The sequence below is a fragment of the Eulemur rufifrons genome, chromosome 2, assembly GCF_041146395.1.
Source record: "Eulemur rufifrons isolate Redbay chromosome 2, OSU_ERuf_1, whole genome shotgun sequence".
In the NCBI taxonomy this organism is placed as follows: Eukaryota; Metazoa; Chordata; class Mammalia; order Primates; family Lemuridae; genus Eulemur; species Eulemur rufifrons.
The window spans coordinates 17,374,925-17,393,221 of record NC_090984.1 but is presented as its reverse complement, the minus strand read 5'-3'; the positions used below and the strand labels follow the sequence as shown (position 1 = coordinate 17,393,221).

The following is an 18,297-nucleotide window of genomic DNA, read 5'->3' as shown; positions in this document are numbered from 1 at the left end:
GTCCTTTGGCAAGAAGGGCGGGGGACAGGGGGTGCCTCTGGGCTAGGGGTGGGACAGCAATTACCCTGAGACAGGGTTGCCAAGCCTGCGTGGGACAGGGAGGGGGGACAGGGGAGTCTGGCTGTGGTAGAGTGGCCGCCCCGTGGTGGGGACACTGCCTGGGGAGGTGCATGGCATCTGGGGACTGGCCCTGTGACCACCTGGGGAGGAGAAGCCCTCGCCCGGGACCCGGGGTGTGCCCCTGAGGTCTGTCCTCTGGGCGGGGGATTCCAAAATGACCCCTTTGGGGCTGGGGAGCAGGGCTGGGGTGGGGCGGCAGAAGGTAAGCACCATAGCGCACCCCCAAATACAGCAGGAGACATGAGGCCGGAACCAAGGAAGGGCGGGCTGGGGGCAGACCACCGGGGTGACTGTTTTGTGGCTTGCTTTTTTTTTAGTGTGATTTTTCCTTTTTTTTTTTTTTGTTTTTTAAAATTCTCATTTTCTTCTTCCTTTTTTTTTTATTTTTACAAATAGAAATACATCCCTTTTCAATTTTTATTTTTTTTTATTTCACGTCATTGTTTTGTCTCATTCTTTGTTTTGTTTTGTTTTGAACTACACGAGCAGGACATGCAGCTATCTGTGTGCGCTGATATTGTTTAAAGGTAATAATACTTATTTCGGAAGGCAAGGCACATCATGTGGTAGAAAATTTCGTGCAAATTAGGAAACATGGAATTTTTTTAAGGTTTTTTTTTTTTTGTACCTTTTTTTGTTTTTTGTTTTTTTTTAAAGAGGAGGTGAGGAGGGGGGTGGAGGGAGGTGGGGGAGGGAGGAGGAAAGAGCCAGGTATAATCTGCCATGCACGTGTCAGCTGCGGCCAGCTGACGTCAGGAGCCAGGTCACAGAAGTCCTTGACTAAGCACCATGCAAAGTTAGGTAAAAGAGTCGGTTCTCGTCGCGCCCCCGCCCCCACCCGCCAACCCCCGCCCTGGCTGAGAAGCTCCCAGACACCCCCACCCTCGGCACAACCCTCCTCGCCCTCCTGGAGAGCGGCCCTTGCTGTGGTCCCCAAGTGCCCACCCCGAGGAGGAGGGGCCCTGGGGACAGGCGGACGGACCAAGGGACCGAGCCAGAGGATGGCAGAACCTCTCTCTCTGGGCGATGGGTGGGGGGTTGGGGGCTTGGTGGGGAGGGGTCTGGGGTCTTTCTCTTTAGGATCCAGTGGGCTCGCCAAGCCCCGGGGGGCCAGGTTGGGAGGAGAGTCTGGTTTTGGGGAGGTGGGACCAGGCTGGGAGTGGGTGACACTGGGAGGCCCTGTGCCCTGGATGACGGCTTTGGCCTAGGTCAAAGGGGGTCGGGGGTCGTGCTGGGGGGAGATATTCCCTAGCGCCAGGCATGAAGGAGGTCGGGGGAGCTGGGATGGATGGCCCGGGGAGGGGTCCCTGTGTTTGGGCTCGGTGGCCCTAAAACGCCTCACACCCCTTCCCAGGCCTCCCCAGAGATGGCCATCCTGGGGTGGCGGGGGGTGTGGATGGGGCCAGGGAGCCGGCATGGGGGGGCACCTGGCGTCCCCAGCTTAGTGTTTTTGGAGCGGCTCAACGGAAAACGCTTAGCAGATGGGAGGCCCCTACACGGCCACGGGGGCCCCGAGGTGCCGGCGCTGACACCCCCCACCCCACCGGAACCCTCCCCGTGCAGGCCCTGGGTGGGCACCTCCCACCCGCCCCGCCTCCTCTCTCCTTGCAGGGGCGCGGCTGTGCCCGCTGCACTTGGTGGGGGGAGATGAAAGTGCAAACAGGTGGTCCCGCTTCTGGCTGGGAGGAACCGGGAGGGGTGTCGCTCCGGGATGTAAGGCACTGGCAGGGGGGGCGAGGGGGGCACTCCGGCTTCCCCAGGACCCACCCCGCGCCCCTCGCAGGGCAGGGTGCCGGGGGATGCCCAGCTCTCTCTCTCTAGCTCTGAGGGGGGCACGGCAATGAGGGGTCCTCGACAGAAGGTGGCGGGGGTGGGGGAGGAGGGAGAGGGGTGCCCGCGGCCCCCCATATCCCAGCTGGACAAGGAGGGGGCGGGTGTTGGGGATCAGGCACTTAAACCACTCGCTCTCACCTCCCACCTCCAGGGGCCAGTGGGGGGGAGGGTCCTCCCATCCCAGAGACTCCAGACAGGGGGCCCCCCTTTCTTGGGGGGACACCCCCTTCTCGGGGAGCTCTGGGTCTCCCAGCTCCCCCATCCCCTTTCTCAGAAAGTGCATCTCTTACAGTGTGTGCAACGTGGATCCCTCCCCTGGGGGTGCAGAGCTGGGCGGGGCGGGGTGGGGGTGGGGCCGGGTCAATTGCATAGAGACTTCTCCTCCCAGTGGGGCCGGCGTGAGGGCTGAGTGCCCAGCGAGAGTCCCCCGAGTGCTTTGCAGGGGCATGGGGCGGGGAGGCCGCAGGACCCGCCCTCCCGATGGCAGAAGGTACCTGCCACGCACCGTCGTGCATCCGCGGTCCCCGCCAGGGTGGGCAAGCCGGCGCCACACGCCCTCCTGCGCCCTGGCCACCTGCCCGCCTGCCACTGAGGTCTCTGCTGCCCGAGGCTGGCGGGGGTCCTGGGTCTCTCCCCTTCCCCACCAGCGGCTGATCCACGGGGGCCGGTCCATGTCCCGGCCGAGGACAGGTGCCCAGGGAGAGGCGGCCTCGCTGGGTGTCCCGCCCGTTGGGCCTGGGTGCGGGCGCCAGGCCGTGCTCACCTGGTCTCTGGGCAGAGTCGGGCATCTGTCCTTCCGGAGATGAGTAACTTAGGAAGACGCCCGTGGCGCGGTCTCCCGTGGGGCGGCGGCCTTGGCGTCCCGGGAGAGTCGCAAACGTCTTTACCTTCTGTCTTCTTGGTTGGGTGGGTTTGCTTTTTGTTTTTTTGTTTTTTTTCCGGTTTGTCTTTTTTTTGTTGTTGTTTTTTCCTTTTTCTCCTGCGTGGTGTATGTGTCTGTGTGTTGTCTTTCCGGCCGGGCTGGGAGTCGGCGGGGTGTTCTTGCTTGCTCTAACTTTCCACCGAAAATGTGGGGGCTGCGCTGCCCCCCGGGATTCTCAGGATGATGGAGACAGGGCGTGGGGAGAAGACCGGTGTTATCCCAGATACCAGGACTGGGTGGTCCGGGGGGAAAGGGGGGACGGGGGGGAGACAGAGAGAGAGAGACAGAGAGAGAAATTGAGGTTCAGGTTTTGCCTTTCCCCAAACCCCCCCTCAACCTCCTGCAACGCCGTGACCTCGGTTTCCCCATCCCACACTGCCTCGACCTGTTGGGTGACCCTGCGGGTGCCCCTGCCTCTCAACAAGGCTGCCAGATATGACACAGGACGCCCAGTGAAATATGAATTCTGGGCAAACCACCCAATTTTTTTTTTTTTTTTTTTTTTAGAGACAGGGTATCACTCTGTCGCCCAGGCTGGAGTGCAGTGGCGTGATCACAGCTCACTGCAGCCTCCAACTCCTGGGCTCAAGCGATCCTCCTGCCTCAGCCTCCCAAGTAGCTGGGACTACAGGTGCCACCACCACACCTGGCTAATTTTTCTATTTTTAGTAGAGACGGGGTCTTGCTCTTGCTCAGGCTGGTCTCCAACTCCTGGCCTCAGGCAATCTTCCCGCCTCAGCCTCCCAGAGCGCTGGGACTACAGGTGTGAGCCACTGCATCCGGTCTGAGAGTTCTTTTCCTGTAAGTCTCTCCCATGCAGCGTTGAGATATATTTATACAGCGTGAGTCTATCCCACGAAAACCTGGGCATATACTTACACTGAAAAAAATGATCTGTGGATCTGGAATTCAAATTTAACTGACAGTCCTGTATTTTTATTTGCTAAATTTGGCAACCTGAGCTCTAAGCCTCTTGCCCTGACTATAAGACGGGGTTGAGGGGGAGCTTTTGGTGGGGCAGGAGGGGCATGGTTCCCACCTGGTGGCCACACCCCCCAGTACACAGAGGCAAATGCGTGAGCCTTTATGGTCCCACTGAGACCCTACCCAGGCACTGTGACCAGGGTTGCTTCTTTACTTTTGTAAAGCAAACATTTTCCCATTTAATGTCCCCCCATCACAACCCCCGTGAAGGAGGGATAGGTCTCCCCTGGCTGCCCTGCTTTGCAGGGAAGAAAGCGAGGCTCAGAGAAGTCAAGTCACTTGCCCGAGGTCACCAGCATGGGAAAGTGGCAGAGCGGGAACATGAACGCAGGCCCGTCTGGCGCCAGCTGTCATTTCTGCCCGGGGCAGCTCCTCGTCTGCCCGTCAGGAGCCCCTCAGAGCCATGTGAGCGCTGTCCTGGCAGCCCGGGGCCCTGCCCTGGCACAGGAGCCCCGGCCACTTGTTCCCCAGAAGTACAGTGAGAGCAGAGGGAGCTGAGGGTGGCTTTCAACCCCATTTTACAGAGCAGGAAACTGAGGCTTGGGGCAGGGCAGGCTTGCGTGGGGCTGCACCTCAGGGACGTGTGGCTTGGGGACAGCTCCAGCCTCAGTCTCTGCAGAGAATCGGCTGTAAGACCCCTGCCCTGGAAACGCAAACTCCAACCCCGAGGCACCCAGTCTGGCCTGTGTTTGGGGGGGCACCCCACACTGCCCCCAAGGTCCAGGGTCAGAGGCAGGGCTGCCCTCGCCCTGCAGTAAATCAGTCCATCGAGCCCCTCCGACCAGGCAGCCGCTGGGCCGGCCCATGGAATTGGCGCCGCCGTTCCCAGCCCCCTACCTCCAGCCAAGTTCAAGTTCATCTTGGCCATTACCTCATGTCTGGTTTCTGCTGGCAACCAGACTGACTCTGGGCGTGACCCTCCCCGCTGCGGAGGAAGGCTCCCCTCAGCCCTGCTTGCTCCTCCCGCCTCACCCCGGCGTCTGCCTGGCTCTGGCCCCAGTAAGGGGGGGCACCCTCCCACTGGTCTCAGGGAGACCGAGGCAGCGGGCCTGGAGGGTGAGGTCCAGGCTACAGCCCCTAGTGTGGCTCTGGGCATGTGACTTAACCTCTGCGGATCGCACGGGGCAGGGTGGGACCGAGCCCCGCTCTGGGGAACGGATGGGGAAAGACACAAAGGGATGGCGAGTGACTGACCAGAGCAGGATCAATCGGCATTGATTGCGGGGTATTGATCGGGGGCGGGGCTGCGGCTGGGCAGTCGGGCAGCCCGGAGCAGGGCGGGGGAGGCAACTCCGCCAGGAACAAGAAGGCGGAGGCAGAAGTGCTGACTGGCCACAATCGGGCAGAGGCCGCCAAGCTCCCCGCTTCCTCCTCCTCCCTCTCCCCACCTCCTCCCTCTGGGGGGCTCTCAGTCCCCGTCCCCCCTCCCACAAGACCTGCCCTCTCAATGACACCGGCCTGGGGTCCTCGCCTCCCCTGCCAACCCATGCTCCCTTGAGAGTCTCTCCGCAATCTGTCACAGTTCCTTCTGACTCCCAGACACCACTGTGCCCCTCCCTCACTCTAAACCCTTCCATGGCTCCTCACTGCTCCCAAGGCAAAGCCCGAGCTGTCACTCTTCCACATTCCAGCTGCTTCCCCATCTCCCCAAACACATCCTGCCTGGAACACCCTCCCCTCCCCCGCCAGGCCAGCCTTTGCAACCCAGCTCCGCTGCCCACCCTCCCCCAGGTTCCACCACCCTCCCTGGGTCCCCAGAGGGGTTCTGCTGGCCAAGAGAGGGAGGCTGAGAAGCACCGGGATCCGAGGCACTGCCCTTGCCTGCCTCGGTTTCCCTCCCCTGCGGCCGAGTGGGGTGGGGCTGCAGCCTGGGTTGGGATCCCCCGGGCTGGTGGGAGGATCAGGTCAGGAAGTTGGGAAGGCAAAGCCGGCTTCCTCCCAGGCCTGTTTTATTAGTTTTGGCCTCTGAAGCAATTAAGACATTCCCGGCCTCCTACAGGGAGGGACCCGGTGGGGGCGGGAGGGACTTGCGGGCTCCATCGGCCCTGGAGGAAAGAGGGTGGCCACGGGGGGCTCAAAGCTCAAAGCCGGGAGTCCTGGGGCCTGGCTTGAATCCCCAGCTCACTAGGTGACTCCCGTCCTGGTCCCCCGGGCTCCGGGGTGCAAGGTGCAAGGTGCAGGGCAGGATGCTTAATATTTGGGTGTGTGGGGAGGTCTTGACCTTTGGGCGCCCTTTCTGGAAGAAGCCTGTCCTCCAATGCCCTTCAAAGGTCCTCTGGGGTGGCGGGGTGCCCAAGGCCAGGGGAAGAGACTGAGGTTCAGAGTAGGCGAGGCAGCACTGACTCCAGGACCCCCAACCCCAGCAAACTGGTCTTCCCCAAACCCAGGAGAAGCAGCCCAAGGGCCCCTGCATCCTCCTCTGCCCCGTGTCATCCTCTGGCTGGCTCTGTGGAGTAGAGGGACCAGGGCCAAGCCGGGCCTGGGAGGACAGGGAAGGGACAGCTGCCACACGCCAGAGGCTCCTTGGGGGCCTGGCTGATGCCTGGTGGGGGCGGGGAACACCCATCCTCCCCCGACACTCTGGCCCTCCAGAGCACTCCCAGCAAGCAGGCCAGCCACAGAGAGTCCCCAGGAGGCCGGGGCGTGGCAGAAGGCTCCCTGGGTTGCACCCATGGGGCTGAGGATGGGACGCAGACATCTCCCCACACCCCAAGCCCTGCCCGTGGAGTTTACTGCAGAAAACCTCCCGCAGTGGCTGGAAGATCCGAACACGGCACCCGGACCCTCCCAGGGACACACCCCCCAACCCCAGCTCTGCAGTTCTGGAGCTGCCAGGTGGCCCCGGGCTCGTTCCTCTGGGCGGCCCTCTCTGGTCTGTTTTATATCCTTCCAGCCCCTGCCCGGCAGGCCCTGGGGGCAGGGGCTCTGGGGTCCAGCCACCACCCACAGACACAGGGCTGGTCACACACACTCCCGGCCCACACTCGGCATGGATGAGCACCCCTGACTGGGCGGGTGGTGGGTGCTAGGGACACTCGGGCCTGGCCGAGGGCTGAGGCTGTCCCCAGCTCCCAGAAGTGGGACCCAGTCTGGACCCGCCAGGACTCTGCCCCCACTGCTGTGCAGCCTCAGGCAACTCACTTCCCCTCTCTGAGCCTCCTCTGTCTGGTCCTCAACCAACCTGCCTTCCTTCCTGCACACACCCAGCTGCGGTAGCCAAGTGAACGCCACCCCTGCTTGCCGATGCTCCTGCCCACCCTGCGTGTCTTGGCTGGGGGCTCAGATGCTACCCTGGGAGGCCCCTGCCATGGGCGGCCACCCTCGGTCCCTCTGGGCCAGTGGCACACGGAAAGGGATGAAGGCTGGAAAGAGGTGGAGAGTCCCGGCTGACATGCTGTGTGACCCTGGGCAGATTCCCTTGCCTCTCTGGGCCTCAGTTTCCCCATCTATACAAATGGGACCCGGGTGGTAATAACGTTGGCCCCGCAGCTCTGCTGTGACTGTCTCCCAGGAGACGCCCTAGGGAAGCGGCAGGTGCGGTGGGGAGTGTGGGGCGGCGCCACCTGCCCCGGGCCTAGGTGGAGGCAGGTCAGGCCATGCAGGGTCCCTGAGCCTCGAGGAGCAGCCAGGCGGGGGCTCTAAGCCCGGGCAGGGCGTGGGGAGCTGGTCCCCCGAGCTGGGGCTGTGGCGCAGGACCCAGCAGGCCCACCTGTCCCTGAGCCCCCCAGGTGGGCCCCTCTGCCCTGCCCTCCCACCCCCAGCTGGCCTCTCGGCCCCTACCTGTGCCTGATAAATGCCTGCAGGATCCCTTGGTCCTAATCCCACAAAGGAACGGTTTGCAGGGGACGTGTCGGGCGTAGAGTAGGCTGCGGGGAGGAGAGAGACCGAGAGCCCGTTAGCAAGGGGGCACGCGGGAGCAGGGGCTGCCCTGGGCCGGGCCCAGAGAGGGTGGCCACCGCCCAGCGTCACACAGCTGGGCCCGCACACCCAGCACCGGGGGCCTCCGAGCCTGCCGCCCTCCCCCGGCTGAACTGGGGCCCCCCGACAAGCCTGAGGGAGGTTTGGTGTGTGTGTGGTGGGGAAGGGGACAGGGCTCCTGACTCGAGGGGACACAGGGTCACGGCTGAGCTCACTAAGGCTGAGGCGGGGGCGGCGGGGGGGCATCTGCCGGGAGGGGAGGCGGAGGATGAAAGATTCATAACTCAGAAGCCGCCTGTGAATTATTCAGGGTATTCCACTGCCTGCCCCGTCCTGCCGCCTCGGCCCGTGACCCGCGCGGCGCCATCAATTATTGAGGGGCTTTATGTATTCATTTTCCTCCCGGAGAGGGCGCGGGCCGCCCGGGCGTCTGCATACATACGCACGCACGCAGCTTTTCATCTCCCTGACTACACTCTGCCAGCCAGCGAATGTCACCGCCCAGGGCTGCGGGGGGGTCGGGGGCCCCAGGCAGGCTGGGACCCCGGGGCAGGAGGGTGGGTGGTCACAGGCGGGTCCCCAAGTGGCCTTGGCCAGGGTGCAGTAGGCGGGAAGCAGCAAGTTCTGGGGGTGTGAGCGGGGTAGATGTGTAGCTAAGAGCCCCGGTGCAGGAGAAGAGGAGGGAATCCGTGTTTATCTTGCACCTATTAAGTGTCTGCTGTATGCCGGGCACTGGGCATAAGCCCGTGAACTCCTCAGTGGACCTACCCAGGAAGCACTATTGTTACTCCCATGTCTGAGCAGGCAAGGAGGTCGCGAGGGCCGCCTGGCGCTGTTCGGAACGTCCTCCCTGAGCCTCCCTCGTCCGCGCCCCAGCTTGCGTCCCACCGCCCTGCGACTCGTGCACTGGCACTGACCCCTTTTATAGCTGAGAAAACCGAGGCTCAGAGAGGGGAGGACGGCTGCCCGTGGTCACACAGGGAGGGAGATGCAGAGGCGGGTTTGGGGGCTCACCCCTTCCAGTGTGCCCACTGGGGCCGGCGTTCAGGTCACGCCTATCTCTGGGAGCCGGGCTGGATCCCGGAAGAGGGTGGACGGCCCACCCGAGCCTGTGTGGGGGTTGCAAGGAGAGCCACAGGGGGTGGGCAGACCCCAGGACGGGGGTCCTGGGAGCTGTGTCCCTGCCTGGAGCTGCCCCACGTCCGGGAATGGGCAAGGGGCCTGCAGGCATCACCTGGAACCACACCCGGGAGTGGAAACGTCTAGAAGGTGGGGGGCCAACAACGCAGGGGGTTCCAGGGTCAGGTAGGCAGGTGGGGACGGTCCCATCTACAGGTGCAGCCCGGCCCCAGCCCCACCCCACGTCGCCCGAAGGAACGGGGGACCTAGTGTGGCTCATTCTCTGCCCCCAGAAGCCAGAACTCTAGAAATTTTTACGTAAAACATCCCGATTTCAAAATCATAACAGAATCTCACTTTCCACAAACAGAAGATATGAGGCTGGCCCTCGGGCCACTAGTTGGAGATCTTAGTCGACTGCTGGACGTAGGGGGACTTTCAGAGGTCCCCAGGCCACTCGGTGAAGGGGCAGACCCCCACCTCTCACCTTGGCCTGTGGCTGGGTCCCACCGTCCCCTGAGGCTGCCTCGGCCCCACACCGGCCTGACCACGTGGCCCCAGGCTGTCTCTGCAGACCCACCAAACTCGCCAGTTCCCGCCGGGCCAGGCCTGACCTCTGAGCCCAGCAGTGGGGCTGGGAAGGGCAGGGGGCCCCTGGGGACGTCCGCCCCACCGGGGGCACCGCTCCCCGCGTGCTTACTGGCCGAGGTCTGCGACGCGGCTCCTCCCTCAGAGGTGGCGGTGGGTTTGGTGGCAGGGGGGAGCGCCAGCCGAGACAGCCCCGGGGGCGGAGGCGCCAGCATCTGGGCGGAAAGGCAGTGGCTGGACATTTTGAGCTGACCACTTCCATTTAACTGGGGGGAACAGAGAGACACGTGGTTAAGGGGGCGGGCGCCCCCTCCGCCTCGGGCTGCTGGCGCCAGACGCCCCCAGCTCTGTCCACGGCCCCGCGGGGGTGGCCATGATGAGTTTGCTGGGTCTGAGAATGGCCAGAGGTGGGTCCCTGGGGACGCGTCACCTGGGCCGAGTGACACTCCCTGCACCTGTTCCGTAGCCACCTGCTCTCCTTCCACACGATGCCACCTCCTCCTGACACCGTCTTCCTAATTCGCCAGGAGAGCACGGTAAGCAGCACGCGGCGCTGTGCCCCGGCTTCCGAAATCCGAGACGCCCTGAACGCCAAGAGCGCCCTGTGGGGGCTTCCCTGGTGGGTGTCTGCCAGTCGGTGTGCACCTGCCCTGCGTGCCGCGCGGACTCGCACTCGACTTGCTGCAGCCGCAGGACTGCAGGGACCAGCAGGCGCTGGCCGGGCCCCCGGGGCCGAGACGTCTCCGTGTGCCAGAAACCCTCACATCCGCAAGATCTGAATTGCGACCGCGCCAGCTGACGCCGAGTGCTACGCGGACGGACGAGGTGACCCGGTACCCGAGTCCACCACAACACCGTTTAAAGCAGCAGTTGAGTTTGAGCACGCGGCGCCCCGGGAGGTCGCCGGCGGCCTCCAGGAGGAACCTGCGCCCGTCCTACTCACCGGTCCGGGCTGCTGGCTGGCCGGGTCACAGGCCAGCGAGACGAGATCTTTGAGCGGGTCCTGGGGGTTGAGATGAGGTGGGTATCGGATGGCCGTGTGGGGGAAGTAGGTGGACGCGGCCTGGGGCAGGATGGACGTTGTAGGGAAATGCAGGGCCGAGGACGGGTGGGGACTCCTGGCGATCCCTGCGGAGACAGTGGGAGGCGACGGTCAGGGTCAGGGTTAGGGTCGGGGTTAGGCTCCGGATGGTCTCAAACTCCCGGCCTCAAGCGATCCTCCTGCCTCGGCCTCCCAGAGTGCTGAGATTACAGGCGTGAGCCACCGTGCCCAGGCTTTTTTTTTTTTTTTTTTTAACTGAGGACAACGTGGTGGCCCTCAGAGGATATGCCACTTGCCCAAGGCCACACAGCAAGCAAATGACAGACCCGGGAGTTGAGCCCGGGCCGTCTGGCCTCACGGTCCACACTCTAAACCCGAGGTCAGCAAACTCCTTCCGTGAAGAGCCGGAGAATGAATATTTTTTTAAATGGAGATAAAATGCGCATACCATAAAATTCACCCTGTTAAAGTATCCAAATAGTAGTTTTCAGTATTTTCACAAAGTTATGGAAACAATACCACCATCTAATTCCAGAACGTTCTACTCCCCCAAAAGGAAGCCCCATCCCCATCAGCAGTCACTCCCCACCCCTTCCCCAGCCCCCGGCACCCACGAATCCACATCCTGTCTGTGGATCTGCCTGTTCTGGACATTTCACATAAATGGAGTCACACACTGTGTGTCCTTCTGTGTCTGGCGTCTCTCACTGAGCACGATGTCCTCAGGGTCCATCCACACTGTGGCCTGTGTCAGAGCCTCGTCCCTTTCCATGGCTGAGTGATGTTCTACTGCAATATCTGCCTTTCCGTTTTTTCTAAACAGTTCAGTGACTTCCAGCCCATTCACTGTTTAGAATAGGCCCTCCCCACTCCCCCGTCTCCCCAGCCCCTGGCCAGAGTCAATATTGTCGGCTTTGCGGCCACATGGTCTCTGTCCTGCCACCGCAGTGTGGAAGCAGCCGGGGGTGATATACAAATGGGCCATGGCCGTGTGTCAATAAAACTTTATTTATACGAACAGGCGGCCCGAGGGCTGCCACCTGCTTAACCCTGGCCCATATCACGGCACGGCTTTGATCTGTCCCTGCTTCCCTGCCCATGTGTCTGTGTCCTTGTGTGGAACTAAATAATTCACTATTATAATGCAAGGTAATAACCAGTATTTGGGGCCTCCCATGAGGCACCCCATTTAATCCTAATGACAACTGTGGGAGGTGGGGACGTTTCTTAGCCCCGATTGACAGGTGGGGGGAGGGAGGGCCACGTGTACAGCAACCAGCTCAGCCCCACTCCGAGCTGCCCAATGTCTGCATCCTTCTGCGACGATGACCCTGTGGGTTTCTCTCTGTGACTCCGTGGGGCCCCCGTGCCTCTGGGGACATGCCTGACCCTGGACAGGCCCTGCCCCAGTCTCAGCCTTGGCCTTGCAGCCTGAGAAATGGGCAGAGGGGTGCAGCCCAACCCCTCAGGGCTCAGCTGGGCCGTGGCACAGGGGAGAGAGAGCTGTGGGCCGAGGCGGTATTGGCGGCTTCTGGCTCTGCCTGTCTGTCTGTCAGTGTCTGGGGCTGGAACACAGGCTTCAGCCTCTTCTTGTACAGAAGGCGAAACTGAGGCCCAAAGAGGCTCAGCCACACCCCTTGGCAGGCTGGGACCAGGCCCTGGGTGCTGTCTACCACGGCACCTTTATGGGTTTTTTTGTCTTGCTGGAAGGCTACAGCAACAGGACTTGTGGTCAGACATCCAGTGGGACTTCCCGCTGCCCTCCCTGCCTGGGGCCCTGGGTGCTCACCGCTGTGCACGGCGATGACAGGCCGGTGGTGCTGGGTGAAGCTGGACAGGCGGGGGGAGTCCTGGGGGGACGGGCTGTTGAATGGCGACTTGTCCATCTCTGTCTTCTTCACTGGGGACGAGATGCCTGCAGAGGGAGCAGGACGGGAGGGTCATGGGCTGGTCACAAAGGGTTAGCATCGTGTCCCTGCCCCATTTCCTGCCAGAATCCTGGAGCACGGGGCCGGAAGCCCATTGCACAGAGGAGCAAGTTGAGGCTCAGCACAGAGACAGGGGCTGCCCAGGGACCCTGGACCTCATAGCCTGGCCCCTGCCCTTCTCTCCTTCCAGAGAAATCAGATGGCTCAGGGCCGCCCCGTGCCCCGGTGTGGGTGCAGAGGGTCAAAGCCCAGCTGGGCCCGGCCAGCTAAGTCACACGGACAAGGTGGCTCTGGGCTGGCGTTCCGCGTCCACGCTGGGGGGTGTCGGGGAGGGACAGAGCCTTCCTGAGGCTTCAGTGACACATGCCCGCCCTCTGCCATTCCCGCCAGCATCACTCCACACATGGGGCCTTGCGACCCTTGGGAACCCCCAGGAGGCCGTGGGACGTGGGGCGGGCGGCAGCATCCGGCCCTTTCCATGAAGCTCAGAATCTCACAAAACTCTGGACTTCCCACCGGGGGCGGGTTGGGGATGGTGGCTGAGGATTAAGGATCCACTGCCTGTTCGAGGACAAGCCCACTGCCATCCTGCGTCCTTGGACACAGGGACGTTTCTCCAAGGATGCCTCGGGCCCTAATTTCCTGGAGGGAAGTCAGCCGCCCCGAGGCCCAAAGAACATTTGGAGCCGCTGTCGCAGCTGCTGCTACTGGGGTGGGCGGAGGGGGGACGGAGGACTGCCGGGTGCACCTGACATTTGCACCCCTGCCCTGAAAATGAGCGAGAACATACGGGCCCCAGTGAGGGCTGCCTGGGGGATTTCGGGGAGGCTGGCATGGAGTCGTGGCTCTGGAGCCGGAATGCCTGGGCCTTCCTGGGCGGTGCCTTGGCCTGTTCATCTGTAAAATGGGCACATACTTGGCAGAGACCCTGGCACAGAACGAGCACTTGCTCAAGGAGCACCCCCCAGCATGGGGTTGAGGACAGACTATCCCAGTGCTGGGCGCAGGGCGGCCCCCGGGGAAATGCCAGCCCGCCCCAGCGCTCCCTCACCCCCACCTCCGCCAGCGTCCTCCTCCCGCGAAGCCTTTTCGAGTGAGAGCTAAGGATCGAGGCTTGCCTTAAAACATGCAGGGTCCTGGGCCCTGCCCTGTCCCTGGAGCTCGAATCTCAGGGAAGTGTGGCTTGGAGAGCCACGTTTTTAGAAGTGATTTTTAAATTTTATTTTAGGGGCAAACACATCTACTGAGACCACTCAACCAGGGGGATGGGTTCAGCTTCCCTCTCACCTGGCCCAGTGTCCCCTAACGCTAAGGTTTCGTTCTCCCAGCACTGCGGACACTGGGGGCAGCTGGTCCCCTGGGGCAGGGGCAGCATTCCTGGGCTCCACCCACCCCATGCCAGGAACATCCTCCGCAGTGTGACAACCACAGATGTCCCCAGACATTGCCCCCTGTCCTGTAGGGATGGGGTGCCCTGGTGAGAAACCTTGGGGTCCTCAGAGACTGTCACTATCTTGCGGGTCCCTGTCCCGTGTGCCCCTGCAGGGACGTGCGTAAGCATGGCACCCACTCCCTTGTCCCTGGCACTGCTGTTCCCACTCAGGGACTTCTCCAGCCTCTCTTGCGGCCACGGCCCAGCGTGAACCGAGATCCGGCCCCCAAGGGACACGCAGCTTGTCATCTGCCTTTGCTGTTAGAAACCTGGCTGTCCCCCCAGGCCCTGCACACACCACGCCGCACGGGAGTGAACACGTCGCTGGGCGCATACTCGCAGTGGGTTGGCAGAGCTGGGGGACCTGTCCACGCCTGTCCCCAGAGGGGAGCAGCACCCAGTACGACAGCGTTGGGGACACGAAGGGTGACCCCTCCAGCTGTGCCCGGCCTGTGTGGGGCAGGGAACGCCCAATGCCCTGGGCTGGGTGGGCCCAGAGGCTGATCCCCGCAGAGAGGCCTGGGCCTGGGCTCTGCCAGGTGGCCTGGGGTGGGGGAGGCTGGTCTTGTACAGGGTGTGTGCGTGTGTGTGTGTGTGTGTGTGTGTGTGACTGTGCCGGGGGTGGTGGCCCCCTGCCGGCACACAGCCGCAGCGGAACGAGGTCGCTCAGGAGGATTTCCTAGAACAGCTTGTCCTGGATGGAAAGTCTGGCTCAGACCCCGCCTCCCGGCGCCACATCCCTGCAGACGCTTCCAGAGCTTCCTGAGACGGCCCGTGGGAGCCAGGGCAGGCCAGGAGGGAGGGGGAGCCCGGCCCTGCCACCTCGAGGAAGGATAACCCCGCATGCTGGGAAACGGACAGACTCTGCACCCCGTGCTGGCGCGCCCTCATCTGTGCGGCAAACACGCCGGAACCCCCCAAGCTGACCCGCCAGCGCACACCTCAGCCCCAGCCTGCACGTCCCGCAGAGACCACAGCGGCCGTCCCTCTGCTCAACAAACACAGCCATACGTCCCCATCCGAGCGTCCTGCCTGCCCCGTCTGAGAACCCTGACCTCTAGTGACCACACGGGCAGGCAGGGTCCCCCGTTGGGGCGTGTTTCTGTTCGTGTGACACGAACGCCCATCTGTCCTCCACTGGGATGTCCACTCTTTATTTAACACAGAGGCCTGGGTATTCCCATCCGAGCATCCGTCTGTGTGCACAGCAAACAAGCCTGTCCCCCACGGAAAGGCCAGCTCCCCGGTGGGAGGCAGAGCTGCCCAGGGGGATGACCCCCTGGGAGCCCAGGGGCCCACTAGCATGTCATGTTGCTCACGGTGCCCCGTGCAGAGCGTGCAGGAGTCGCCTCCCTCTGCCCGGCGTAGGTGGGTGATCAGGGGAGCCCCCAGCAGGACATGGCCAGAAGAACGGGCCGGAACGATCGAAGGCCCAGAGGTTGGCCCGTGGGGCCTGCAGGGCGTGGCTGCGGGGGCCCGGCCTGGCATGGGGCTGGCATGAGCACCCCAGGCCTCTGCCCCGCCAGGCACCGGCATGTGGCTGCAGAGAGCCGGGGTGGGGGCACAGCCAAGTCCCCTCGGCCACTGCAGAGGAAAGGAGAGCTGCTCTAATCAGCTTAGCCCCGTTAATGAGCGGCTAATTGGGGGCTGTCTAGACAGGAAGCTGGAAGCTGGGGCTGGCCGGTGGTGGAGGAGGAGGAGGAGGAGGAGGAGGAGGAAGAGCGTCCTAGGAGTGTGGCTAGAAGCCAAGGGCACCTTTGGGGCGGAGGTGGAAGCATCAGGCATGAACTCTGGGCTCTGCCCCTTCCCTGCTGCGGGACCTCTGGGCCTCAGTTTCCCCAGGGGCAGCACCGACCCCACAGGGTGCTACCGGGCAGGGTAGAGAGCATCTGTGAGTGGCTTCACACATCACAGGCGCCCCACAAAAGGTAGTGAGTGAGGTGGCCTGGTGCACCTGCTTGCTGCTGGGGTGACCGGGAGCAGGTGATGGCGCCTCTCTGAGCCTCAGGGTTTCCCTCTGCAAAACGAGGTACCTGCCGGTCCTCAGGGCTGTCTGGGACTAGAACAGTCAGGAAGGGGCGTCCGGAGGGAGAGGGTGGCCCAGCCCTGAGGCTCTGCAAGGCGATCGCAGACCAGGGTCACACGCCTTCTTCTCTCTCCCTGAGTCCTCTGCTTATGCCAGTGGCCATCCACAGGGGCGATTCTGCCCTCAAGAGACATTTGGCAATGTCCGGGGACATTTTCGGTTTGTCACCAGTGGGGGGGGGTGCTCCGGGCATGGAGTGGGTAGGGGCCAGGGACACTGCTCAGCACCTGGAGGGCCCAGGACAGATCTCATCACAGAGAACAATCTGCCCCGAATGACCACAGTCCAACTCCCGCAAATGCTGTTCCCTCTGCTGGGAATGCTCTTCCATCACTTCCCCCGTGGATGAATCCACTTAAGTCACCCAGGTGGCAGCTTGGCTGTGATGTCGTAACAAACCCAGCTCCCAGGCCCCAAGTGCATACTTTGTGCTCTGCCCCAGCCCAAGGGTGTAAAATTCTTCTAGCATTTTCCTCCTCACCCCTCCCAGAGGAAGTACCACTGGTATCCTGATCCTATAGAAGAGGAAATTGAGGATCAGAGAGGTTAAGTAACCTGCCAAAAGTCACACAGCTGGAGATGCAGAGAAGCCAATTGCCCAAGCTCCACACTGCTCTGCCTCTCTGAATCCTCTCCTCCAGGAAGTCCTCCCTTTTCTTGCCAGGCTGTACTGAGGTCCTCCTACGTTCCCCTGAAAGTCCTCCATGCCTCCTCTTCTGGGCTGTAATGACCTAGATACGAAGCTATCTCCCCAACTAGGCTGCTAGCCCCTAGCAGGCAGGGACAGGGGTGGGACGGCTCATCTCTTGTCCCCAGGGCCAAGAGCATGGTCAGCACACAGGAGAGGTTTACCCTGAGGACAAGACCCTCAGAAGGAAGTGAGTCTGCCAATACCTGAAGTAACGAAGTGGACACCGGAGGGGACATACTTCCTCTGATATTTCCTTCTGGCTCTGGTATGTGATTCCATGTGGTAGGGGTTTCCTCTTTGTCCTCCTCCACTGCTGCTATGTCTTTCCCAGTGGGTGGGGATTGTTGGGGAGCACCAAGGCAGGAAGGTCGGACTGCGTACCAGTGGCTCTGATACTTCCCCTCTTAAAATTTTGTGGTTTTTGGGGGCTTCATGAATTGAAAGCTAGGTTCTTCATTTTCAACCATTCTCCTTTTCTAATAAGTAGACTCAAAGCTATGAGTTTTCCTCTTAGAGCTGCTTTGGCTACATCCATGGGCTGGCCCTCACCTCTAAATAGTATGCAATTGATATTTTGACAGCCTCTTCAATCACAGAGTTAATGAGAAGTGCTTTTGAGATCCCAATCAGTAAATGGCAGGACAGAAACGAAATGTCCCCCAATATCTGCTCTCCCCTTCTTCCTTAGTAACAGAACCCTTGATTTTGAGATGAGCACACGATTGCCCAGGGTAAGACTACATTTCCAAGTATCCTTTGCAGTCAACTATGGCCACATGACTAATTCCTGGGCATAGAGATAAACAGAAGAGGTAGATGCTACTTCTGAGAATTATTCTTAAAGGGAGAGCATGTGACCAGACTTGATCCCCTCTTTCTTGCTGGCTAGAATGCAGGCATGATGGCTGGAGCTCCAGCAGTCATTTTGGACCATGAGGTAGGGATGGCAACTATGCTCAGTGGAGCATAAGGCAGGGGCCTGAGTCCCTCGCACCACACTTGCCCAGGGCTGCTTATGGCTGGATTTTCACTTGTGAGAGAAATGCACTGTCCTTTGGGGGCTTCTGTCTCTCACAGCAAATGTGAACTTACTGAATACAGGGTCTTTGTGGAGACAAACCTGGCAGAGACGGGGAACCCACAGGGACACAATCATAGCGACACTATGATCCATAAATTAGAACCTAATAAATGGAGAGACAGGTCTTCTGAGAGATTAGGGATCCTTTTTTTTTTTTTTTTTTTTTGAGACAGAGTCTCACTCTGTTGCCCAGGCTAGAGTGAGTGCCGTGGTGTCAGCCTAGCTCACAGCAACCTCAAACTCCTGAGCTCAAGCGATCCTCCTGTCTCAGCCTCCCGAGTAGCTGGGACTACAGGCGTGCGCCACCATGCCCGGCTAATTTTTTCTATATATATTTTTAGCTGTCCATATGATTTCTTTCTATTTTTAGTAGAGGTGGGGTCTCGCTCTTGCTCAGGCTGGTCTCGAACTCCTGAGCTCAAACGATCTGCCCACCTCGGCCTCCCAGAGTGCTAGGATTACAGGCGTGAGCCACCGCGCCCGGCCGAGATTAGGGATCCTTTAGGGATGTACTGGCTCTGGGAGCCCACCCTGTACAAGAGGGAGGACCCTT

At 61.4% G+C, this 18,297-nt stretch overlaps 1 protein-coding gene across 5 annotated transcripts in view; it reads right to left on the bottom strand.

Annotated features, from left to right (window-relative positions):
* Window positions 1-2,029: 2,029 nt before the first annotated feature.
* Window positions 2,030-18,297, bottom strand: part of NFIC (nuclear factor I C) — a 64,215-nt gene continuing 47,947 nt past the window's right edge. For 2 of the 5 annotated variants that reach the window (XM_069480678.1, XM_069480668.1), the window contains exons 7-11: window positions 12,316-12,441; window positions 10,428-10,612; window positions 9,597-9,750; window positions 7,640-7,725; window positions 2,030-3,107 (exon numbers count right to left, since the gene is read on the bottom strand). In XM_069480678.1, coding sequence (XP_069336779.1) covers window positions 3,090-3,107; window positions 7,640-7,725; window positions 9,597-9,750; window positions 10,428-10,612; window positions 12,316-12,441 — 569 coding nt within the window. In that variant the 3' untranslated portion in view covers window positions 2,030-3,089. Of the gene's footprint in view, window positions 3,139-7,639; window positions 7,726-9,596; window positions 9,751-10,427; window positions 10,613-12,315; window positions 12,442-18,297 lie in introns of all 5 variants that reach the window. The other 3 variants (XM_069480688.1, XM_069480707.1, XM_069480697.1) reach the window with 3 other exon arrangements.